Here is a 26,422-nt window from a genome sequence, read left to right as displayed (position 1 = left end):
ATACTTCTATACGATGCTCGCTATTTCAGTTTTTCCCATAAAGTACAATTTAGCCCAAGTCTAGTGTACTTTTTTAGATTTTTCGGGTAATAAATCTGCTCTTGCTATATTTGCCGTTACAATTATATGAAAAACATGTTTACATTAAAATATTAAAATTGTAAACCGACAACTTCGTATTACTTGCGGGAGTGGTACCTATCAGAAGCAGTAAATAGGTTGCTTGATAAAAAACCGTAGAATAGTCTTGCTGCTCTGATTACAAAATTATATTGAAGGTGACTATGGTGAAACTTCGTTTCCGATTTATAAAAAATACATATAAAATCGAATATGAGATTTTGGGCATCTCGTTCAACTACAATGTGTGGCTGGATGATTTCAGGACTGTTAATGTTTGATTTGTATACAAAGTATTGAGTGAATTGTTTTGAATTGAGTAAATTTCCATGCATACAAGCTGATAATAGGATAATATAGATCAAATAATTTTTTGGAGTAGTGTAAAAAAGAGAATGTTTGGCATATCGAATCGCGCGAAACATTGTAACTTGTTTCATGATCGTTGAAAAAAGTATTTTATTGTTGGTGTGGATATGAAGTGATCTCATCAAGTCATAAATTCATTTAATTTTCGCTCTTTTAAATGACATATAGCTGTGACTTGGTTTTGTGCAGCTTTAACGTAAAATTACTGTCGTATTATGGCAGAAACAAATAATTTGAACTCAAATTTTTATATCTGCAGTTTAGTGAATAGAGAATATGATATGATTCTCCTCTTAAATATATCTCGGATTACTAATTTTTACGATACCGTAAACCCTTGCCGGGTTCATAGTCACGTTTATATGATATATAGGTTATAATTGCATAACCACAACAAATAAAAACGTCAGAAATGTCATAATATTTCTGAAATACTGATAGAAACAATACAATATATGACAAAATAAACACACTTGAACATATATGGATCATAAATGCCAATTAGCAGTACCGCTGCTACCGTCGTAAGTAAAATCGGCCCCAGAAGAACTGTCAAACTATCAAACTTTCTTTCAGGAAAAGAAAAAGTCCTTCAGGCTACATACTCATGTGAAGAGTATTGATCAGAATGACCAGCAGGCCGAGAAAAACCTTCTGAAAATAGCCCCAGCCTTGTCAGTAAAAGACAAGCGGGGCTTGTACGTGAGATCACACAGTACTTTGAATGCTTCGGCCCTAACGAAAGGGCAACATGACACCTCTTCGCTCTGTGAGCCTGCGCTGTTGCGGACGCATACCGATGGACTGCTACATGTTTCACGTCTACAAGAAGAGAAAGAAACGCAGCCGGACCGCATAAGCCTGGATAGGCGAGGATTAGTGTCAATTCCCATCATCGATGGGGAACCTAGGCTTAGGCTGCTATCACTGCAGCACAATTTGATAAATAGTTTAGAGATGTTGAGCAAGCAGACGTTTCCCACCTTAGTTTTTCTAGATATGTATGATAACCAGCTGGAGCGGTTGTGTTGTCTTGACAAGTTAGAGAACCTCAGGGTACTGCTCATGGGCAAAAATAGGTAATTGAGTGTCAACACAGTAAGGCTTTATATTCACAAACCCAGAAAAAAATTAAGTAACAGTAATTTGCTGATAATTTTCTGTCATAGGGTAAGTATTCATTTCACTGGTTCATGTTAGTTTTCGAAACATTTTTAAATTAGAATCATGTCTTTTTGTCTGCTGACTAAGCTTTACATTACTTTCAGAGATACATCCATTGATAAGTCGAAACTGTTCAAAAGAAACTCACTTCTGGCAATGAAAACTTGTAAAATTACTTCTTTTTTCTATGATCCTATGTTGCAGGCCTTTACGCACCCGTTATAAAACTATTATTTCAAGAAAATACCAGAAATGAGTCCCTAAATTAATCGATTCTTTGACTATTGTGTGACCGAATCTTTGAAAGTGGACCGGAGCACTAAATTTTCACATAAGTTTAGTGATCAGCCTAAAAAATATGTAGTTCTAATTGAAAGTCTTTCAAAAATCAGCGCTATCAGGAGAAAATATTATTTATCTATAATTGAGTGATTTTCTAAGGTTTCTTGATAGTTCACATTTCCAACATGATGTTCTACTTTGTGAATTCTTTTTCAGTATAGATGAATATGTGGCTTTTATAATAATGTCTGGATTCACATTATCATAGGAACATTGTATCCTGATAATTTATTGTATCCCTTTATGGGTGCTTCATTTTTATTATTCATTGTTTTTTATTAGAGTTGAATTTTGATTGCCAATACTCTTTCAAGACTCTCTACAAATGTATCTGTGTCAAATATCATCAAACAGCTAATTGCCTTTGCAAAAAAATGGTTTCCCATTTTTGTTTACTCAGTTTTATATTTTATCATTAATATTTTTATGTTTTGATTTGTTATTTTGAACTGAAATATGTTTTTTTTTAAAATATTATTTATATAATTTTTATTCAATAAATTTAATTTCTTTTGTTATGTTTCATTTTATTAACTCTTTACTGGAATGTCAATTACTTGATGAGAGTGAATTTTAAAAATTACTTATTGGAAAGGTGCATTATTTTTTTACTTTCCCATTTTTTATTTGAAGTTCATTTGAATGAATGTTGTTATGAAATTATTTTGACAGACATTGATGTTATTTGTATAATTTTCCTGGGGGTATTTTTACTCTCCCCAGCCTTGGTTCAATTTGAAAAGCAGATTGATGCTTCTGAAAAGTTTCTATTTGTAGCAGTTTGACTAGAAATTTTTCAACCTTCATCCTGATTTGGCTTTTAATTTCTGGATATTTTGAAATAAAAGAGAGTGGTAATAATTATATAATTTGGAAAATCATAATACAAAAATTTTAAAATATATGGCAACATAAAGCTTCTAATTTACCACATTTTCATAAAAACATATTGAACCTTACTATAAGCCGGTGTATCAGGTAAATTCGTAGAAATTAAACAGAATCATAAACGTTTTCACTTATAATGTCATTATATCAGCAGAAAAAATGGTACACGACAAAGTTGGACAACAACTTGGGCCTAAAAACATTTGATAGGATGAAGATATAAAGATTGGTTCATTTTAAATTTGACAATGAGCTGGAAATATACTTAATAAAAAGAAACACTGTTTGGTGGACAGAAGAAATAAGAAATCAAGAAAGTATATAAAGAAAAAGATCATAATATTTATCTAAGGGTATATTTTTAGAAGAGATTAATTTTTGGGAAAGACAGGTTTTGGCTTTCTACTTTTGCATCTCTATACAAAAAGAAAGCATTCAATTTGAAAATGAATCCTCTACAAAGATGTGTGGATTATGCAAAGAAATAACTTTCAGACACAAACTGGTTGTCCAGTCATTTTAGGTCGATTTAGGCCTGTATTTCGGAAAGTCGACATACCCAGCTGTAAATTTGTATAAACTTTGTATTTTGGTATCATAAAAGTATTCTCAAAATTCACATATGATTCGACGGCCGCAACTTCAAAAATTGGGGGTCAAAAGTAAAAAAACCCGACTTTCTGCACGTTGTTTGCCAATATCTCGTTTCTAATGGGTTTTATGCTAATTGTATTCATTATCAATATTGTAGAAAATTACATTCTCTACAACTTTTGTTTCAAACATTTTTTCATACGTTGAATCGTTTTTGAGATAGAGGGCAGCGCGAGTGCAGATTAAATATTATTTGAAATCAACTGGTTGTCCCGATCGAAATCAGCTCATTAAAGGTTAATAAATTATGACTTAATAAATAATTTTCATTTTTTATTAACAAATACATTATATTCGAATTTTTTTTTCATTAATGAACCGATCTATGAATTCAATAATGTAATTTATTTCTGTATTTCAAAAAGTCATTAAGGGATATACTTTAATAACATTTTAATTATATTCTCTTTTACGGTAATTGCATTTCAAGTAGAAAATAATTTAGTAAATCTTGTTTAAAATTTTGTTCCTTCGCGCTTTAAGCGGCTGTGATACGACTTCTGCGCTCTAAAAAAGAAAAAAAAAAGTTTTTAAGAACATTCGAGAAACTATCTAATTTGGATTAACTTTCCGCAGCCTTTGAAGAAGAAAACTGTCCGGTTCAAAGATTATTTGATAGTGGATTGCAAACTTTATCAGCTGTTTATAATGCTCCAAAGTCTGTAGATACTATCGATCATCTTCGTTATGCACAATATGTCAAGCTAACAAAGCTCAATAAACCTGTGCAGTTATCAAATATCCCACCAACAAGTAGAGCAGCTCACCAACATTTCAATCGTGTTTATTACCAAGTTCAAACTTGGTTTGGACATGATTTGGAACCCTAGGAATGAGGTTGGACAATGCGTAACGGATTGATAGAACCTATCATGACCATTTTACCACCTGCTCCAGATGAGTTACTCAATACGATATTCTGTAACTGCAAAAGTGGTTGTGAATCAAGATGTGAATTAAGAAAAGCGGGGTTGCAACGCTCTTTAGCTTGTGGCCAGTGTAATGCTGTACCATATGAGATCGATGTTAACAAAGGTAGATTCTTTGATCCAGAAATCATGGAAGAATTGGAAACGAATCTGGATGAAGATGACAATGCCCTTGAATTTTTACAGCTTCGAGAAGACGAAGACTATGAAGAAGAAGAAAATTGAAATTGAAACTAATTATTCTTTTAATTATTTTATCTGTTTTTTTAGTTTTGACATTCACAAATGTATCAAATGGGATTTTTTAATAAAAATATTATTTAAAATTTTATTTCTTTTCTATTCATTTTCATTTGTTACAGAATAATTTCTATAGATTAGATTTAAATTATAATGTAATATATATTTTTCCCTCTACAAATTTATAAATGCACGGGCAGGTGTGTGTTATTAAATAAATTGATACTTAATTGAAAATAAATAATAAATGAAAAAAATAATTAAATATAATGTATTTGTCGATGAAAAATGAAAATTATTTTTAATTATATAATTATTTATTAAGTTGTAATTTATAAACCTCAAATGAGCTGATTTCGATCGGGACAACCAGTTGATTTTAAATAATTAATCTACGCTCGCGCTGCCCTCTATCTCAAAAACGATTCAACGTATGAAAAAATGTTTGAAACAAAAGTTGTAGATAATTTAATTTTCTACAATATTGATAACGAATACAGTTAGCATAAAACCCATTGGAAACGAGATATTGGCAAAAAACGTGCAAAAAGTCTTTTTTTCGACTTTTGACCCCCAATTTTTGAAGTTGCGGCCGTCGAATCATATTTGAATTTCGAGAATACTTTCATGATGCCAAAATAAAAAGTTTATACAAATTTATAGCTATGTATGTCCACTTTCATAGGCAAACCCCCAAAGTGACTGTACAAGAAAAAGCCCTGTCGAAACAACTACTTCTATAAGAACATCGAATTGTATTGTACAAAAACACTTTTTCTTATTCTGTTTCCACTTCCAACATTCTTTATTGAAAACAATAATTTGGTCAACTCTTTTTTATTATCAGATAAGGATTCCTGTACCGCCAAAAATGGCGAAGGCACCGACGCATTCACCAAATTATACAACAATTTCAATTTTCCTGATATTCAAAACTACTCGGTTTCCGTAAGTTCTAAAAAATTTGTAAGGTATATATTCCTCTCCAATTTATGATAAAAATCATCTGTTGACTTTACAATGAAGTCATAAGAATGTTTTACAAAAAACGACAAAAATTAATATCATATATCACTACAATTCATTATAACATTAAAATTAACAGTTCAAAAAGTAATTTTCAAAACGCTCAAAGGTGTGAAGTCGTTTTCTTTTTTCATAAAAGATAATGTATGCATCTCCACTCATAAGCGATTTTTGTGAAATTGGTGACACGTGGAATCATTGTATTCATGACACGTGCCAGTATAGGGATGTCTGCAGAATGCTGTTTAATGTCTGCTGTAAGTAGAACCACTGTGATTTGAAAGTGCATATAGATTATAACGACAAGGAGTCACATTGTCTGCTGCATCTACAGGAAATTCGACAGCAACATTTAGCTTGCCTCTAAATCGTTTTGTTAGAGATAATCTTTTGAAATAAATGACTAAAATACTTTCCTTGCAACTCGAATACGTCGGTTTTTCATGTCCATCCAAAGTTTCCTCTCTTGTGAAGAAATTCACGCATTGTGATAAACTCAATTGGCCAGTTCTTTGTGGTACGGGGAGTGACAAATTCCAGAAAGGATCGAAGGTTACAGATGAGTTTATCTTGAAATTAATTGTTTTCTTTCTTTGGAAGATTCACACATTCTTCCTGAATGAAGATGGAGAAGTAGAAAGCCATAACCTTTCTTTCCCATGAAAATAATATAAAATCATTACAAAAAACAATAAAATTCGTTGCTGAAACAATATAAAAAACAATGATATCATCAGAAGATAGACTAAACGTTTTTCATAATTTGATTCCTATTCCGGCCATTTTTCAGATTATTGAAAAAATGGCGAAGGAACCTACTCATCCACCAAATTCTATAACGATTTTAATTTTTCTGTATTCTACTCGGTTTCCTCAACTTGTGAAACATTGTTCAGTTTCGAATCAGGTCCAACAAATTTTCAAGAGAACTTTTCGTCCAGATAAGAAATTGCGAATGTCAATCTGTGAAAATAATAAAATTTGTTTAGATTTGTCCACTTTTTTCATAATCAGTACTTTGTTTTGTTTACTTCGTCCCTAAGTTTTGCAAAATTAATCGAAAACATTATTTTTATCCATAAAACAGATTCTAATAACTTCAAGAAAATATGTGTAAAATTGAAATTTTTTAATAAATGGCGAAGGCACAACTTTTTCGACAAATTAATTAAACATTTTGATTTATTAGTCAATGTGATTTCAATCTGAGGAAATTTTTGTTCTGTACCTCGATTATACCACCTGAGGGTTGTTGATGGCTTTTGGCAGTTCTCCAACCTGCGATGGTTCATTATCAATTTGTGGTTGTCTTTGGGGGTTGTTTTAAATTATTGTTTTCCAAATCCTTGGGATGTTTAGTGAGTCATCCCTTTTGTTGATGAGGCCTTGCTTTTCGATTTCGATAGCTTCCCTGATTTGTCGAATTCTCCCTCAGGTGGAAAAACAGGTAACAAATCCAAACAACTTACGCAATCGAAACCATTAAAAACACCACAAGAAGAACCTAACATCAGTTACACCTCTTGAAGCGAAGCAGTAACTCGTCTTGATAATGCCATCTGAGATGATGGCGAAACGTCGACTATCGAATAGTACACAACGGATGAACACCCGGAAAAAATAATCTTAAAATAGTCAAACACATATAAAATTGATTAAAGTTATCAATCAATAAAAAAATACCAAAAAAGTTTCAAATGTTCAAATGCAGTGTACCATACTTTGTTTAATGAAAAATACAGTCGACAAAATTAATTAGCGAGAGCTGTCCTCATAGAACCCTTCTAAACTAAAATAGGGTCTACTATATAATAAGTCTTTTACTTTCACGAAGAATAAAAACTCAAAGTTGTCTCCACAATTTGAATTGAGAAGACGACCATTATAATATATAGTGTCTTTGACTAGAGTAGAAGTTGGTATGGGTAATCTTAGGTCGTTAGATTGACGAAGGGCGTAATAATTGGAGTAACCACTAAATATCAATTAATGTTTGTTAATGGAACATACTGTTTCCGAAATAAAGATTCCAAAAACTGTCAAGATTTTATGTAATTCAGAAAGGAATTCCGTACCTTAAAGAGTTACTGAGGATGTTGGTATATCGGTTGGTTCATGCTATGCAATTTTTCGGAAATTTTGGGTATGAAGCTGGTGCTAGTGACGAATCATGGGTACGGTTATGACACCAAAACCAAAGTCCATTCGTCCCAAGGTAAGAGCCCAGAAAAGCCAAGATCTAGGTTCATCAAAGGTGACCCAAGGTTTTGCTCTCTGTTTTCTTCGATTACCCTGGCATAGTTCATCAGAGGTTTTTGCCACATGATCAATAAGGACTATTACCTTGGAGTTATGCACCGCTTGCTTGAAGCAATACGGAGAATTCCGGTATTGTTCACACTCGTCATTGCTTGTTTGTAATATTTCGATAAAAAACAACGCCTCAGCCACCGTATTCACCAGATTTGGCACCTTTCGACTTTTCCTGTTACTAAGATTGAAGAGGCCTATGAGAGAACGCCGTTTTGCGATAATTGAGGATTGGAAAAAACGCTGGAACAAGTGTATTATATCTGAAAATTCACCTTATTTTTCGAACAGACAGCGTACTTCTCTTTGGCATGAATAGGCATAGAGGAAAGTATACCTACAACCTATATTTTTCAGGTGAAATAATTGAGTGCTTCAGGTTTAAAAAATATTTTTTACACATTCCATGTTTGGATGGACTCCTGTACGATTTCGACTATCTTAACTAAAGTAGAAAGTGAAAAACTCAGATTGTTGATAAACCGAACATTTCAGAATAAAAAAGATCGAAGGACTGGAGAAGCTCCTGAAAGTCGAAGTTTTGGACTTCCACGGCAATCAAATATCGCAAGTAGAAGGTCTCACGAATCTGAAAGATCTGAAGGTTCTTAATTTGGCTGGAAATCAAATTAGATCCATTGGAAACAAAGACCTCCAGGGGCTCCAATCTCTTCAAGAACTCAACCTGAGAAGGAACAAGTTGAAGAAGTTGATGGGTTTTGGAGAGGTCCCCAACTTGGGAAAGTTATTCGTCAGCAATAATGATCTACAGAGGTGAGTAGAAAAATTGGATAAGGTGTAGAGTATTGACACGACAGATTGAGTTTGAGTTTCACTTTCATAGTATCTTTTTAAGTACCTATCTTCCCTTATTCACTCTGAATTGTGTAATTGTGATAATTGGGCAAGATCTAGCTAATATAAACACATGAAAGGCTCAATTATATCAACAATCTACTCAGGTCAGGTATTGATAATATTGAAAGAGAATTTTTCAGAGAACGGGTTTTGGACATATATAATAATTTTCCATTTTTAGGAATTGAAACATTCAATATCTTTTTCGAATTTAGCGAATGGAATATTGTATAGACCAGTGGTCGCCAACCTCTTCAATGTGTTGAGCTACTTTGTTAATTTTGGAATAAACCGCGAGCTACCCAGACGGAAGCCACGTAACGCAACGTAAATGAAATAATCCACAGTTAATTTATCATTATATGTATTTATTTTACTATTCAACTGGTAATACATAATACATAGGTACTAATAATAAGTTAATAACAAAATAACTAATATTACTAGTACGTTCTTGTTCATATCTACATTCCTACCTATCAAACGAAGGTGTTTGAAAAATAAACACAAACTTTTATCCAGCCACAACGGCATGTCACGTATAAAAATAGTTAATAATAACAACAAAAAAGCATGAACATAAACATTGAAAAATAAAAAAGCACGTTCAATGAGAAGGCTGACACTCAGACTCATCGATAATTTTTTTAATGTTTGCAGTATAATTTGATGCAGCCATTCGAATACAATTATCCAAATGTTCATCTGTAAGTCGATTGCGATATTTGTTCTTAATAAACTTCATATTGGAAAAAGAAGATTCACACAAATGGGTTGAACTGAGTAATGCTTTCACTTTCAAGGCAACACGGCATAAAACTGAATATTTGTCTTTACTTACAATAGGCCAGATACATTTAGTACTTGAGACTAACGATTTTAAGGCTAAATCATTTTGAAACTCAATGACTTCCATTTCTGTTGCAGCGATGTCTTCGCCAAAGTTCTGCATAACACAAGTTGCAAACTGTTGGATATCAATTTCCATAAAGGGTGAAACAACAAACTGCGCCAGTAAAGCCATTTCATTGAAATCCTTAAAACGATTTTTGAAGTTATTCTTCAGGGTAGAAATTATTTTTACATGATATTTGTTGTCATAGGGTTCTAATGGATTTTGAGATATTTTTTCTGAAAGAATAGGAAAATGCTTGGAATCGCTGTTAATTAGGTTTTTTCCCAAAACTCCATCTTTTTGATAAATGCTTTTATATCAGAAATCATTTCCGCTAGTTCTTTGTCTCTCCCCTGAAGCTGCAAATTAAGTTCGTTCAATTTCTCTGTAATGTCCACGAGAAAACCAAAATCTCTAAGCCAGATTGAATTTTCTAGTTCCGGAGTCGGTTCATCGCGTTGTTTGAAAAATTGAACTATGCCAGATAGGACATCATTAAAACGTTTCAGCACCCGTCCTCTATTTAACCATCGGACTTCAGAGTGAAGGAGTAGGTACCCGTATTGACAGTCAACTTCATCGGCCAAGGTTGTGAATAATCTTCTTTGTAACGCTTGAGCTCTAATCTTGTTCACAATTTTTACCACCAGTTTCATAACGTTGTTTAGTTTCAGGAAATTTCCACATACTGCTTGCTGATGGATAATGCAGTGGTAACAGAGAAATTGCGGAAAAGTTTCATCTTCACGACATAACGCCACCAGACCCTTATCACAACCCACCATAGCTGGAGTGCCATCGGTTGTCAAGCCTACCATTTTCGATATTTGAATTTTCTCGGAAGAAATAATATAGTAGTGTGTCCTTTCAGTGGAATGAACTTCAAAAGATCTTCTTTAATCGTAAAATCACTAAAAACCATCCTGACGAACACGGCCATCTGGGCAGTGTCAACGACATCTGTTGATTCATCCAGTTAAAGTGAAAAATAAACACAGTTATCTAAGTCTGTTCTTAACTGTAAAACAATATCATTGCTCATTACTTCTACACGTCTCATCACTGTATTAGCAGAAAGTTGCATAGATTTTATAGCTGAAACTATCTCGTCTTTATTTCTAAAGTTGGAAAATAACGAATGAGCAGCTTCTAAAAACGTCTGTTTTATCTTTTCCCCGTCTTCATAAGGTTTCTATTTTTGTGCAATTTCTGGGATACACGGTACGATGCCTCAGTTGCAGCCTTATTTTTGTCGACTGTCCTTAAAAATATTGATTATTGCCCAATTAACTGTTTTTTTAACTGTTTCAGTTTCTCCTTTCTGGCGGCAGAATATAGTGGGAATGATTTTTCAAAATTTGAATGTACAGTTTTATGATGTCTCTCAATATTTTCTTTTTTAGCAACGGAGACCGAAGTATTACATAAACATACATTTTTATCTTTAACTTCTGTAAAAAAGTATTGTTCTTCCCATTCCGAATGAAAGTGGTATGTCTTTACCTTCTTACAACTGCTTGCCATAATATTATTTTTGTTGTTCTCTACTGAGCTCAACACATTGAAGAGGTTAGCGACCACTGAACTAGAGTGTCACCAAGATTTAGTCAAAGCCTCGGTAGATAATAACATTATCCTGAGGTGGGTTGAAGAGCACGACAGGAGTGAAGGTAATCGCATTGCCGACTCTTTAGCCAAGGAAGCGGCTGGACTAAGAATTTTAGGACCCAGTGGCACCTACTGCCTGATGACTTCGACAATTGCGCAACTAACCAAATGTCACACCCATGCTCAATCCCTAAAGAGATGGGATGGAATCAAAGGATGCAATTTTGCCTGGATCACTATGGGCGACCCTGGGAAGCTGGCACCCACTGTTTTTTATACTTCAGTTCACATTATATCTTTATCTATATTTTTATATTCATTTACTAGCTTTGTCAACAATATTTTTCTTTGGATGATAGAGTATACTCCTCATCATCATCATCACTTCGTTTTTTCCAGTGTCGAAGACATCAGTAGTCTGGCAAAATCACCCAACATCAAAGAAATATCAATAGACAACAACCCGATATCGCTGGGGGGCGACTGCGTCTCATTCCTCGTTTCGTACCTTCCTCTACTCATCAAACTGAACTCCATGCAAATAACCGAGCAAGTCCGGAAGGCTGCCATGGCCTGGAGGAGGAACAAAGAGCTCACCAATGCGACGTTCATGGATCTGACGAGCGACGTCTCTCTGACTTGCAGGCGAGAAGAAGTCATCTCCAACGCCAGAACCAACTGGGAGTTGCTACGGTCACAGACAAAGTGTCTCACGACAAGCGTTAACATCGTGGAGAAAAGCGTTAAGAATCTCAAGCCGGATTCTGATTTCATTTTGACGCCTTTGAGGAAGACTGTTGCTTCGAATATCACCAGGCTGGCGAAGTCGAAAGTTTATGTGAGTAGTTTGGGTCTTTTATTGGTCTTGACTGAAGTATGGACTCAGCTTTTGATTTTGTAATATGTTCGAAGATTTCAATTATTTCTATGACACACAAGAAAATGAGCATCGTTGGTGTAAAAGTGGATGAATCATGGAGTAAAAGTTTCTACTTGAGTTCAGCAATGCGTTTGTCCTTCAGTCTAGCACCACTGATGAGACCTATGACGGTTCGAAACAGTGCTCGGCTTTGCACCTGACCACCTTAAAGAGCCTCGTTTATCTTTGATATTCAAGGATTGAGTTCTCTGTTGATCCCATAGATGGGTCTGTTCGATCTCATCACATTGCCTTCTCCATTGGTCTGTCTTAAATTTCCTCAGAGCTTTGTTGTATTCAGTTAGAAACCTTATATGTTGATCCCAGAAACCTGATTTTTTGTCCATTTTGTAGGTTTTTCTAGAGTGTTGTCTCATCTTTACCTAATATTCATTTCACCAGGAAGCGTTTCTATTTGATCTCTGTTTGACGGTGGGACAATGTTCGTTGTACTCAGATATGATAGCTCCCAGTAATGGGTCTGCTGTAAACCCTAAGTTTGTAAGTTTTTCAAAACTCATCCGGACTGAACAAGTTTCCATGTCTGCCTTATCGGCTTCCCAGTTTGTTGTCCGGGAGTTTTGATAAATATAGTCGAGCTACGAGACCCTTCGAAATCAAAGTTTGTATGCTGATGATTTGAACACCTTTTCTCATCAGATACATCCCATTCCATTTCTCAACATAGTTACTCTTCAGTAAATGTAGTTCCTACAGTTAAGTCTATCACTTCCCTATACCTCATGTTAACGACGGTGTTTTTTTTTGTACCTTGGGAGCTGTCTGACTTGTCCATTCAGTCCAAGTCTCCAGAAAACACTGCAGCCTCTTGGGCTTATTGCGTTTATTCTCCCATCTTCACATGACACCCATTCCATCTCGTTCCCTGTACTAGTTTGTACAGGTTCCGTGTTGGATGTTCGTCATATTCTTCTGGGCGTAATTTTGTACGTCCAATTTGCCTGCCTCCTGTGATTCAGTGCCTCACATTCGCATAAGATGTGTAGAGCTGTTTCTGTCCCTTCGTTGCATAATCTGCAGCTGAGGTCTCCGTTGTACAGCCCCATTTTATTCAGGTGTCCTCTAAGCGGACAATGACCGGTTAGTAACCCTGTAATTATTTTGAGCCGATCCCTACTATATTGAAGTAGTTCTTCAGTTCTTTTCTCGGACGGTTCCCTAATGAAGGTTCTACTGTGTTTGTTGCCAGGTACTTTTGTCCAGTACTCTGTATGCTTCTTATTGGTCCATGTCCTAATCTGGTTTCGTACCAATGATTTTGGTACTCCACGAGCTGGTTCAGGACCTATATATGGAGTTGATGATCCGCGTCTAGCGCATTCATCAGCTTTATCATTACATGTGATTCCTGAATGCCCTGGCACCCATAACAAAGTTAATTTGTTCCTGTTTGCAAGTTCATTCAGTTCTTCATGGCATTCTCAGACCAGTTTTGATGTCACCTTCGGGTTTGTCAGAGCCCCTAGTGCGCTCTTGCTGTCTGTAAAAAATTGATCCGCTCATTTCTTTGAGGTCTCAATTTAATAAGCCTTGCACACTGCAAGATAGCATACACTTCCGCCTGAAAGACGGATGTGTGTAGTCCTAGCGGATAGCTGTAGTTTATATTTCTATCCGCTTGGTATATTCCAGCTCCCGTTCCATGTTTGGTCTTTGATCCATCTGTACACCAGGTGTTTTTTCGAAACATGTTTTCGGGATGACTAATGGTCTTCCACTCCTCACGGCTTATGATTTTGGCCGTGAAGTTTGTGTTGAAGGTGTACTTCGGTGTCATGTGGTCCGTGCACATATTCAATATGTGCTCCTCCACTTGTTCCGAAATTTCTGTTCGGTCCGATTTTTTGTAGTTCGGTGAGTTTTCCAGTCTGAATTGGCCCATCCTGGTCTCCCCCATTATCACAAAGTGTAAAGGAGGTAGATTCAGGAATTGCCTACGTTTAAAATGTCCGAATTGTTTGCCATAATGAACTGTACTAAGTGCTCCCCTCCTTCATTGGTAACAGTGCTCCCCCAGCTAATTATGAGATCTGATCTGTCTGCTTGGCAGGCTCCCACTAGCTCCTCCACTTTCCTGGTTGGTGGCAGTTCCTGGCTGTAGTAGGAAAAGTATGCTGATCCAATGACGATTTTTTCAATTCCTTCCTCATCAGCCTTCTTTTATTTTGACCGCGGCACATCCCTGGTACAAAAGTACTCAACAGTAACATATTTCACTCTTTTCAGATAATTATGCATGTTCTTGGATTATCTGAGATTATGTTGTAAATTAATTTCCCCGAATCTCTGCCAATTCCATGATATTTTTCCTGTAGACCCAGAGTTATTGTATGAGTTCTTGTCCTTTGTAAGGACCAACGAACCTCCCTCACTATATATGTTGTACGTTAGCCTGAACTACTCTCATTGCAAGTCGCTTAAATATTCTTCCTTCTCTCGTTTATGGTTCATTAAATGCCCACGAATATGGAATCATGAATTCTGCTGTAATAATATTAATCTAAATACTCTAAGAGATCGCCCGGTATCTCAGACGATCCGTTGTTGATACCATGTACCATTTATCTTTCGTCAGGGGTCGCATAACATTAAACTAGATTGAGCCCTCTTTTCAGTTGAATCTTAAAACAGGCAAGTGTTATCGCAGAAGTTGTTTTTTCGGCGAGTGGAAAAATCTTCACAAGACACTTGGTGACCCTATGACCAGTAAGTGTCGAATTCTTGCCGACTAAAAAATCATTCATTATTCACGCAGGCTACTCTGGACTAGCAGATGATGGTCCAGGGGTTTTCATTTTTTTCAGTGTTATATCATTACTCATTTAGTTCTTTTCTTTTCTTTGTCAGTATGGTATTGGAAATTTTGTTAACGGCTTCCCAGTTTTCTTTATTTTTGAGCTTGAAAACAACCATGCCCCGTTAGGACTTGTGTGAGAAAGTAATTCACCTTTTCTCATTTACTATCTATCCGTGGTTCTCTGTCTCTCATCAGTCTTCTTGTCCAGTTTGTCTTTCCATTGTCCATCTATCGAAATTGTCATTTTTCAATGAATTGTGACCTTGCTAACCTTTTTGGTGCGTTGTTTTGTACCATTGTTCTCTCTTCCGCCGGCAGATCTATTGGGGGGTTCTTGCAATCATCAGCAGATGTTTGGTTGATATACGCATATGCTATTTTTATGACTGCTTTTCTTCGGGCACTTAGTAATATATTTATATATATATATATATCGTTTTTCCCATGGCTCTTTTCCAGATTGTTGTACCATAGAGCATGATTGGGTGACTGAGAAGAGTATTCTTCTGTTACCTTCTCAAGGGCCTCCAACGTTGGGCATTATTCTGCTTATTTTGCTTATGGCTTTCCTTGCCTTTTCTGCAATTGTTCTAACATGAGCTCTCATTTTCATATTTCGTCCATGTGGGTTCTTGGCTACAGATCTTCGTTTTCTCCAATTCTATTGATATTTTTCGGTTTCCTGCCTGCTGCCAGCAGTACTACCTCTGACTTCTGAGGGGCAAGCTTGAGTCGCTTCGCTGTCATCCACTCGGCTACATGGTTCACAGTTCTATTGGAAGTTCTTACCAAACTTTCCTCATTTTTTTCTACCACCACTACAGCTAGGTCATCTGCATAGCTTATCAGGTTAACTTCTCTAGAGGCCGTCAGATTCAGTGCCCCATCATAGTATATGTTCCACAATGGGACCAATTACGGAGCTTTGTGGAACCCCTCAGGAGATGTTCATTTCTCTACTGTATCCTAGCAGTAGCACCATCTTTTTAAGGTAGCAGACTCATATTGTACAGGTATGCAGGTACAATTCTTCTTTTGATTTTCTTCAAGATCCCTGCGTTACCGCAGAAGTGTTCTAACCCCCGGTATCGCAGTGGATGGTACTACGTCTGGTTTGGTGAGCCCAATCAATAGCTGAATAACCGCCGGCATGGCTCTTGGGATCATGAAAGTCCGCAAGCACTACGACAACATTGGGAAACCGTCGATGGGTTAATTTTATAGCTGAATGGGGTATTTATATGGCTACGCTAGTTCCTCATTCGTCCATCTCTGTCATTGCCCTTTTATGTCCTTTCCACCAAATATCTATCGTGAGATCTTCATTTCCCCGGCCAGTAGACTATTCTCCGTTTGTTATGCTCCATGTTTCAAAGGCATATAGATTATCACTTTGTTAATTATTTTAGCTCCTTTGGATATGCTTTTATTTCTCATTACATGATTCAGAGCGTATAAACAGCGATTATCCCTCATAATTTTTTTAATTTTTTTTTCAATTGTAGGTCTGAAAACTTGCGAACTTTTTATAGAACTAATAAATAATTTCTACAAACCAAAGCGTTTATTCGACATCAATTCTGTTTATAACTCAAAAACATTGTACTAAAAATGTATAGAACATGTACATGATTATCAAACAAGACAGCTCAATATAATATAATCAGTAAACAAATAATTTCAAATCTGCATTCTTCAGATAGTCTACTGTGACAAATTTATGAAATAAATGTCCTAAACAAATGTATTTCCAACAATATTCACTAATCACAAACTAATTTATTCACAACATCTAGCAACTAACGCTTAATTTATTTCCATTATTTGAATTCCTTGTTTAGCCGCTCGATTCACTTTCTGAACTGCCCTCTCGAGTCGGGAAGCCATGCGTATATCGATAACGGTTTAATTATAGCGTTTTACCGGCGATTCCCGACTGCATTCTTTCGCGGTGATGTCATGTGTTTGTTCGCTGAGTCGGCCGGCATATCGGTCAGGGGTGGCTTTAGATTCGTTACACTGCATTTTAAAAAGGAATAATTGCCTATTCTTATGATTATTGGGACTGAAATACATGTTTATCATTATTTCACCTTATTAGGGTACTCAAGGAACAAAAGTCCCCGTACTAGCCGACAAAAAACTGAATCTGCTCAGAACCTCATCCCAAGACACGGAATATTCACAAAACACGTCGTCATCGAACAATTCTGGCAACGAGTTCTTCAAACTACCTCCTATCCTAGTTCCTATTATCAGTAAGCTGGAAGAAGATCACGGCAAAGAAGGAAGCAGCAAGGGAAGCCTGTCCAGCGTTGGTCCGAATATCGATAGCTCAGCGAGCTCTTTCGCTAGTGGAAGTGAAGTCGATGCTGCCGAGTCTTTTTATAGTTCATGTAGCTCCAAGGAATCCGATTCGGAGTCGGAAGGTGATGTGGAATTTGAGAAAAGGGAATTGGTAGAGGATCCCCAAACGTGAGTAAAGGCATACTTTTATTGTTTGTTTGAAAGTGGTTAACAATGTTTCGTGGTGAATTTTACTAGTTCGGACTTACATTGTCTAATATGATTCTAATCTGATCTGAAATCTCTGAAAGAACAAATAAAATTGAAATGAGTAGCTAAAATTATCGATTATATTAAGCAATAAAACGTGAAATGAAATAACAATAAAACAAAAGTAAGCCAAAAAATAAAAATTGAACAACTGAAAATGAAATTGAAAAATTAAAAAGGATTCCAAACCGAGTTACTCCACGACATTTCGATTGTTAGTATCCACAATCGTAAACGGGTGATGACTGGACTATTTCTTCGAGAAGTGACTATTCATAGGTCATTCGAATGCTTCCACCCATCCCCTCTTCACTCCCCGCTTCACCGGTTTAGCGGGAGTTGAGTATTTTTTCGCTCGATTACCGGTTTCCATATGTTGTGTATTTCTACGTTAGCTTAGCTGATTGCGTCCTTGGACAACATATATGCAGCTTCTTTGAACTTTCTCTTGAACCAGGGTTCCTCCCAGTGGATGATCCTCAGCTTGATACCACTTGATGTTATGTTGATGAGTTCAAATATGCTCTGTTATTCCCAATTTGCTGTTTTCTCCTTGCTGTGTGTTTCTCTCGTGCTTGGCAAAGCGAACTTTCAATGGTCTCTTACTTTCATCGATATAGGATTTGCCGCACTCACAGTATATCGTGAGGCTACTACGGATGGTGTTTCTGGATCAGATGCAGGTTCTGATGTTGTACTTGGACCCAATTCTTCTTATATTTTTCGATAATCCTCTGACGTAGAGAAGGGCAAGCAATGTCTGTGACGGTTTATCTTCCTTGTGAGGCTCTTGCTGTCTTCTAGCCAAAATCTGATGCCTAGTTTCTTTTTCGAGATCTTCCTTCAGAATTCAAAGCTCTATAACGATTCCGTACACAGCTTCCTAGTAAGTCCATGAATACATGAAAAATTAAACTTTCACTTTTATTTGTTACTAATGTTACTGCAGTTTCGTTCTATGAGGACATTTTTAATCAATTAAAATAAATTGTTGAATTGTAATAATTGTTTGTTTTGTATTACAATTATAATAAATTGTTGGATTGCAAATGGTTGTTTGAATTACAATTACAATAAATTGTTGGATTGTAATTGTTTGTTTGAATTACAATAACAATAAATTGTTGAATTGTAATTGTTTGTTTAAATTACAATTACAATAAATTGTTGATTATTTGAAAATGTCTTTGTAGGACGAAACTGCAGTAACATTAGTTACTAATAAAAGTGGTAAGGGACATGAAAGTTTTATTTCGCATTTTTCATGACTTTGCGATCCATTAAATTTTTCCAAATCTATCACTTCAATTAATTGAATTGCATGGTATGCCTGTCATGGATTTTGCTCCTTTCCCTTCGTTTACAGGAAGTTTCTACTTCATTCTACTACCTTCGTGGATGATCTTGTTGTCTTTAACTTACAAAGAGGTTAAACTGCTTTGGGTCCCTGATATTTTTGTTCTCCAAAGTCTTGAAATCACTAATATATAATAATATAAATATTGAACAGAGTATTTTCTCCACAAAAATTAGTTTCGTTCAGTATAATGGTATTTGTCAACCTGAAATTTTCCATATAAAAAAATGAAGGAATTGCATAAAGTGAATTTATTTTGAAAAAGTGGCCAATATAATAGAGGATTGTTTATCTACTGATGTTATGCCTGAAGGGCATAAAATCTGATATCATTTACCTCTTTTCCCGAATGGTAAAACGGAAAAACATAATTTCATGGTTTCAATTTGTGGAGTTTTGGTCATTTTCGAACCCCATTCTGTATATGTTCTGTTGCAATAAGCTCGCTTGGCAAATTGCCCCTGAGGGCATTAAAAACTTTGACATAACTTCAATTTGTCAAATAGATCATACTAGTTTAAAATAGAAGATATGAATTACGTCTACTTCTCATCTATCTCTTTCATGAATCAATTTCAGTAAGTGTGTGCCCATTGCCGTTCCACTCCTGCGTGAGAATCCAGCAAAGAATCCCACTGCTGCCACCGATTCGTTAAGTATCCTCTCAGGAGCTACTAGCTCCTCGAATACATCGAATCCAAGCCACTCCAGCGGTGATTCGAATAAATCTCTGACTAGGAACGTCAGAAGCGCGGTTCACGGAAAGACACTGCCTCCTAGATGCAATACCAGAGCTTCAACAGCTAAGACGAAGAAACAGTCTTCTCCTCCGTTGCCGAAAGACAGAGAACAAGGTAAAGAATTATTTGAAATTGTGTTACAGTAATTCCTCCGATAATGAGTTCCAGATGAGTGTTTCTTTTATAAGGTATTTTGTGGTGCAGTGCATTTGAACACAATTTAGTACAATTTTATTTTCTGGGTTGGCAAAATTGATCGTTTTTGAATAACATCACTGCTTTGAGTAAATTACTATTTCCTTTCTATTCATGACAACGAGTAATAATATTATGAATCTGTGGAGATACCTAATATAATGAGCACGTATATATGATGTTCCCAATGAAATATCATACTGCCCTCGAATTCACATCAATTTTACGTGTATTATTAGTCAAATGACGTCACCGTGTTCGCTAGGATCATAATAGAACCAATAGGTTGAGGGTCACCAGGGGCTGCCCTCAAGGTGGGGTACTATCTTCCCTTTTGTGGTCGCTCCTGATGGATAGTCTGCTTGATGTCCTCGACAGAAAAAAAGTTGATCTGCAAGCTTATGCAGATGACCTTGTCATCCTGGCAAGGTCCATGTCGTGAAGGGTAGCTTGTAATATCCTCCAAAGCACGTTGGACATTGTTCACAGTTGGTGCCTGAGGGAGCAGATGTCTGTCAACCCCAGCAAAACTGTGTTAATTCCGTTCACCAAGAGAAGAAAATTGGACGATCTAACGTCACTTTCCGTCAATGGTGAGGTCCTTCCATTTGGAACGGACGTGAAGTATCTTGGCATTGTCCTTGATGAAAGACTCATGGAACGCTCACTTGGAAAAGGTTTTACACTAAGCCATACTGTCTCTATGGACATGTCGAAGGATTTGTGGTAAAACTTGGAGTTTAGGTCCCAAACAAATCCACTGGATTTATGTGATGATTGTCAGACCAATGATCACTTATAGTGTAATTGTCTAGTGGCCGAAGGCTTTACAGAAAACGGCCCAAGCGAAGCTCTCTGGTTCATAGAGACAGGCTTGTCTGGCTATCAGTGATGCCATCAGTACCATACCGTTAGCGGCCATGGAGATCCTTCTAGACCTACATCCTCTCCACATTTTTCTGGAGAGAGAGGCTAAATGGACTGCATGCAGACTTGTGCACATTGCCAATTGCACAAATGAATTTAATGCAGAGTGTAACAGTCTGTTGGTTGACACTGGAAGTCACAGCATTCTGGAAATGACCTCTGACTTTATGCCTCTAACTGTCAACTACGAACTGCCTTATAAAGTACTATTCCCGAGTTGATAGGACTGGATCATCCGGGAGAAGGAAATATTAAGAGCAGTTAGTTGTTGGTTCACAGATGGATCTAAAACACCTTCCGGTTCTGTTTCAGTCGTAGACCCAGGACAGAGATATTTACCTGCTTAGGAACTTATGCGACTATATTTCAAGCGGAAATTTACGCTATTGAATTGTGTGCGGAGAGATTGGATAAATCCAATCTCATACACAAGTCAATGAAAATATTCTCGGTCAGTCAAACGGCGCAGGTAGCTCTTGGCTCCTACTAAGCAACGTCTAAATTGGTAGCAAATTGCCAAAAACAACTTTCCTTGATAGGAAGACTTAACAGTTTGTGTCTGGTCTGGATTCCTGGCCATACTGGCCTGGAAGGCAATGAAGCTGCTGACTCCCTTGCAAAGCCTTGCAAGCACCTATGCACCCTTCGAAGTTTGATATCAAACAGTTGTTGGACTACAGTAGCGGTGAACTACGATGTCTAACAGGCCCTCTTACTGGTCACTGTCATTTGAATCATCATATGCAGAGTCTTGGAGTGTCGGAAGATAGTGTGTGTGTCGCCTCTGTTTAGAAAATGATGAAACAGTAGAGCATAAACTTTGTGCCTGCCCCGCTGGGGACCGAATCAGGTTATTAGAGTTCGGCAGAGCCGTACTCTTACCAACTGACCTGAAAGACCACTCACCATACAAACTAATCGGCTTCGTTGAGAAGCTGGGTTTATTTGGCCGAGTGTGAATAGGTGCGAGCCACAATAAACCCTTGTGGGTTGCGGTAGAGGGTTGAATAGACCCACTCACTTTAGACCTAAACTAACCTAACCTACAATATGCCGTAGATATAGTTACAAATCGATATATGGAGCCAATCATCAATTGATCTCTGAGAATTTATATTCCTATATTGAATATACTGACAGATTTTTTGAATTAAATACTCGAGGTTATCGCAAAATACACTAAAATTTTTGTTTTGATAAGACGATCGTTTCAAATTTGAAAGATTTTCAATTATACTTAGTTCTTAGATTTTTATGTTCGTCATAATTCGAACAGTTGAAAGTTTAGTAACTTTTATTTATTATACTATTTTATTTATTATACTATTCACACAGTAGCGTATGCAGATGACACAAATTTCATAGTGAAGGAAATTGATGTAACGACCCTACAGGAAAGAACCCAGGATGTACATAAACAAGTAAACATATGGGCAGAAAAAAATCACTTAACACTCAATACATCTAAAACTGTGATGATGAAGTTCACCATTAGTAAGTGGCCCGAACATTTTGTTATCCATGAAAATGGGGATCTGCCAATTGAATCTTGTACTTCTACAAAAATGTTAGGCGTCACCTTGGACTACAAACTCACATGGACTCCTCATATTGAGACCCTCTGTATTAAATTGAGAAAAAACTGCTATGCTCTGAGATTCATGGCTAATTTTTGTAGTAAAGAGATTTTACTGAGCTTATACTATGCGACCATAAACTGCCACTTGAGATATGGAATTTTGAATTGGGGTACCGGATCTGCTGCTGAAAGAATATTTATTTTGCAAAAATATGCAGTAAGAATCATTGCCGGTATTGGTTGGAGAGAATCATGTAGAAATGCTTTTAAAAATTTCAAGATACTAACTGTTGCTGGTCTCTATATTTATGAATTGTGTATATACGTTTATAGAAACAAGCATAATACACCTTTCCAGCAACATAATTATCCAACTCGTTCTAGAGGCAAACTGATGCCCAATATTCATAGAATAACTCTTTATCAGAAAAGTTTTCTTTATCTTGGACCAAAAATGTTTAATAAATTAGAAGAATCAATTAAAATATCACCAAATCTTAACATTTTCAAATCAAGACTGAAAAAGGCACTTATTGAAAAAAATTGCTACACACTTGACGAATTTCAAGCTGTTTTTTTTATATTTTAATGACAAAATATCACAACTATGTGATAAAATTGACTTTCATTTATTTATCGTTATTTTTTTTTACATAATCTAAGCCAAACAAATAATTATATGTATATACCTATATGTATCATATTTTTAGATTATTGATTACTACAAACATTATACTCTGTAACGTGTCCCACCCTCAGACGTTTTCCTTGTCACTGTACGTATAACAATGTACTTTTTAACAAGGAAATAATAAAACATTATTATTTCACCGTAGTGTGCGCTGGTCAGGCCCTATCCCCCGAAGCCCCGATACATTCGGGAGGGCGCGCCAGCATAATCAACCAATGACCACTCCCCACACCGTGGGGTAAGTGATCATTGGGTCCGAGAATCATGTGCCCTGAGCAAACGCAGTGAGCCAAGAATGACAGCCTTCTGCATCTGTGCGGCTAAGATTTCTGCCTTAGTGCGGCAAGCCGGTATGATTTTGAGATTCGAGAGTAGAGAAGACATCATTCCACCAAGGACTCCAATAATCAGAACGACCATCTTGACAGAGTGATCTGGATAGAGTCTGCGGAGTTCGAAGAGAAAATCTCGATATTTTATCCGTTTTTCCTCCTCTTTTCTGACAATATTCGTCTCGCCAGGAGCTGAAAACTCCACGACAAATATCGTTTTGGTCTGGTGGTCGAGAAGGACTACATCAGGCTTATTAGCTTGTATGAGCCTGAGGGTGGGAAACGAATAGTTCCAATAAATTCGGCACTTCTCGTTCCCCACAACGGATTCAATATCCCCCGGAGCGTAGGGCAACACCGGTGTCTCGTCAATACCGTAAGAGTGCCGTAGATGGTAATATAGCACTCTTAGGGCCGCGTTATGTCGATGGATATAGGCCGAGACCGCATATGCTGGACATGCTGATAGCAAGTGCATTAGGGTCTCGGGCGCCTCGCGGCAGGCCCTGCATCTTGTGTCAGGAACCTCTATACCCATCACGCGACTGCGGTAGACTAAGGTGTTGAAGACACCATCCTGGCAAGCCATGATGAACCCCTCAGTTTCCGACTTCAGCCCACTCGACCTGAGAAAAGCGAACGTCAGGCGCTTTGATAAGCCAAGGTCTTCAATGTTATTGAAGAAGACCCCATGCATCGGCTTATCCCTGTGTCTCTGCAGAAGTAAGGTGATCTCTGCGGCTTTTATCTGAGCTTTTTGCTGAACGGGTTCCAACTCGGTGACAGAGTTGTAGTCACCTCGTTCAGAGTCGAAAACTATACCGAGTTCATCAGCTGCTCGAGCAGCTGCCCTAAAGAGAAATGCTCCAATTCCTGCTCTCTCATGGTCACGGACCATGCAGAGAAGGGGATCCGAACTCCTGACGACTTTACAGGCTGTATCCAGTACCATTCTGTCATGTAGACACTCCAAACTCAAAAGTCCACGACCTCCCTGTTGTCGGGGGAAGTACAACCGTGGAACGGACGATTTGGGATGCAAACTCCTATAGAGATGCATCATTTTTCGGGTCCTTACGTCGAGTTGATACAGCTCCTCCCGAGTCCACTTCACTACTCCAAAGGAGTAGAGTAAGATTGGAACGGCAAGCATATTTGTTGCAGCTACTTTGTTCTTCCCCGACAGTTCCGATGACCAGATCTGTCGAAGTTTGTGCTGATACTTGCCGCGGAGAGAGTTTTTCACTGCAGTTACCTCTTGTGAGTGGCGTTGTTCCACCCCGAGGTAAGTATACGTCTCTCCGGCATCCAGATGGTGTAGGATGCTTCCATTATTATTATTATTATTATTATTATTATTATTCTGTAAAATGGATCACAATTTACATCGTCACATTAGTTGCCTGACCAAGTATACCAGTATAACAAATTTTTAGTATGAGAGCCGCAGAAAAACAATTAATCATCAATTTTGACAGGAGGAGACTACCTTATAGAAATATGCGGCAGACATCTGAACATTTATGGACAGGGAGCCTTGAGGTTTATTGACAAACCTTGGAACGCTAGCAAAGCCCACGACGTTAACACCGTCAAGTTCAACTACGTAAACTTCAACAGCGTTACTGGAGTGCTTGGCAAATTTAAGAACAGATTCCCGAATGTGGATCATTTCGCCTTCAAAGAAACCAACATCACATGTCTGGGACAGCTGAACGCGCTGGCTGAGATCCAAGGGATGTCCTCCTTGTACATAGATCCGGAGGGGAATCCCATCTGTGACAAGAGTTGGAGAAGTTACGCTGTCTATAGGTTGGCACACTGGGGGCTCAAAACTATAAATAACGAGGAGGTTAGCACTTTTTCATAGATCCCTAGAAACCTTTTTGAGTTTTTGCCAATTTGAAACTACTTTTTCAGATCACAGGAGACGAAATTAAGCTCGCCAATGAAGAGTACCAAAGTCTCAGCGATTTGGTTCTCTGGTCGCTACCAGATGTTCTGCTACAGCCTTTATTGGTTCGCTTGAGAATCGATATCAACCATGGAGTTTCGGAACAAAATCCAAAAAAATGGTTACTGTCTGCTGATCCTGAGCTGAAGAGTGTTGTCAGCAAAGAAGCGCTTCAGTGGAAGAAGGCTTCTGCATCACAGGTGAGGTAATCATAAACTATGGAAACCTGATGATATCTTGTTAAAAATTATCAAGTTAGAATTGGAGAATTCAGCACCAAGCCTCCACATTCGCCAGATCTGAGTCTTCATGATTTTATTATGAATAATATATCTCAGTGACATTTTTTTGGTATCTTTACCCTAATAATTTTTTTAACAGGAAGACGCACTTATGAGACAAAAGGCCAAACAGTATATTACGAGTCTGCTAGAAGAGATGGCCAGTGCGATGAACAAACTGGTGGTTTTGGATCATGAGTGGCCTGCCCTTCTCCACGACTTTGTCCAAAACACCCTGCTGGACTACTCACAACTAGATTTGTACATGAAGCAAAAGATTCAAGAGTTGAATAAATGATATATACACTGCCATATACCTGATAGATATGTTTTGTACACATTGTTGGCACAGTTATTTTCATAAGAGTTTGTATCTGTTTCTGTTGTGATTGTATATAATATTTAATAAAGTAAGTTTTTTAATGAAATCTGTCTTCATCATAAAGAAGGGTCTAATCAAGAAAATAAATTTTTCATCTCATAATTAACCTCAGAAGTATTATGAAGACTTGTGCGTGATGAGGAAAACGGGATCTAATCTTTTATTATGCAATCGCTAGCACCATTTGAGCTGAAGTCTGAACTTCTAATGGAAATGATGTGGGCGTCATATCTCCCTTATATTTTTAGGCGTCAAAGAAAGGAAAATTTTGAACTATGTACTGACGGA

At 37.1% G+C, this 26,422-nt stretch overlaps 1 protein-coding gene across 1 annotated transcript; it reads left to right on the top strand.

The window, feature by feature from the left end:
- Positions 1-823: 823 nt before the first annotated feature.
- On the top strand, positions 824-26,152 carry LOC111510633 (uncharacterized). Its single transcript, XM_023166559.2, has 9 exons — positions 824-1,013; positions 1,066-1,568; positions 8,538-8,816; positions 11,803-12,241; positions 17,242-17,615; positions 19,633-19,907; positions 24,996-25,369; positions 25,438-25,671; positions 25,853-26,152. Exons 1-9 carry the CDS (start codon positions 984-986, stop codon positions 26,048-26,050), a joined length of 2,706 nt encoding a protein of 901 aa, XP_023022327.2. The 5' UTR covers positions 824-983; the 3' UTR covers positions 26,051-26,152.
- Positions 26,153-26,422: the final 270 nt, after the last annotated feature.

This window comes from Leptinotarsa decemlineata, unplaced genomic scaffold, assembly GCF_025532065.1.
Source record: "Leptinotarsa decemlineata unplaced genomic scaffold, Ldec_3_MD MMD2_tig00026307_RagTag_RagTag, whole genome shotgun sequence".
Lineage (NCBI taxonomy): Eukaryota > Metazoa > Arthropoda > Insecta > Coleoptera > Chrysomelidae > Leptinotarsa > Leptinotarsa decemlineata.
The sequence above is the reverse complement of the archived record's forward strand: the minus strand, read 5'-3'. Positions and strand labels throughout refer to the sequence as shown.

What these genes read in the sequence shown, in the direction of transcription:
- LOC111510633 (XM_023166559.2), top strand. Translation starts at nt 984, where the DNA reads ATGCCAATTAGCAGTACCGCTGCTACCGTC. An exon ending in CTGCTCATGGGCAAAAATAG is followed by an intron (nt 1,569 to 8,537) that starts GTAATTGAGTGT and finishes CGAACATTTCAG; the next exon opens with AATAAAAAAGATCGAAGGAC. An exon ending in TTGGTAGAGGATCCCCAAAC is followed by an intron (nt 17,616 to 19,632) that starts GTGAGTAAAGGC and finishes AATCAATTTCAG; the next exon opens with TAAGTGTGTGCCCATTGCCG.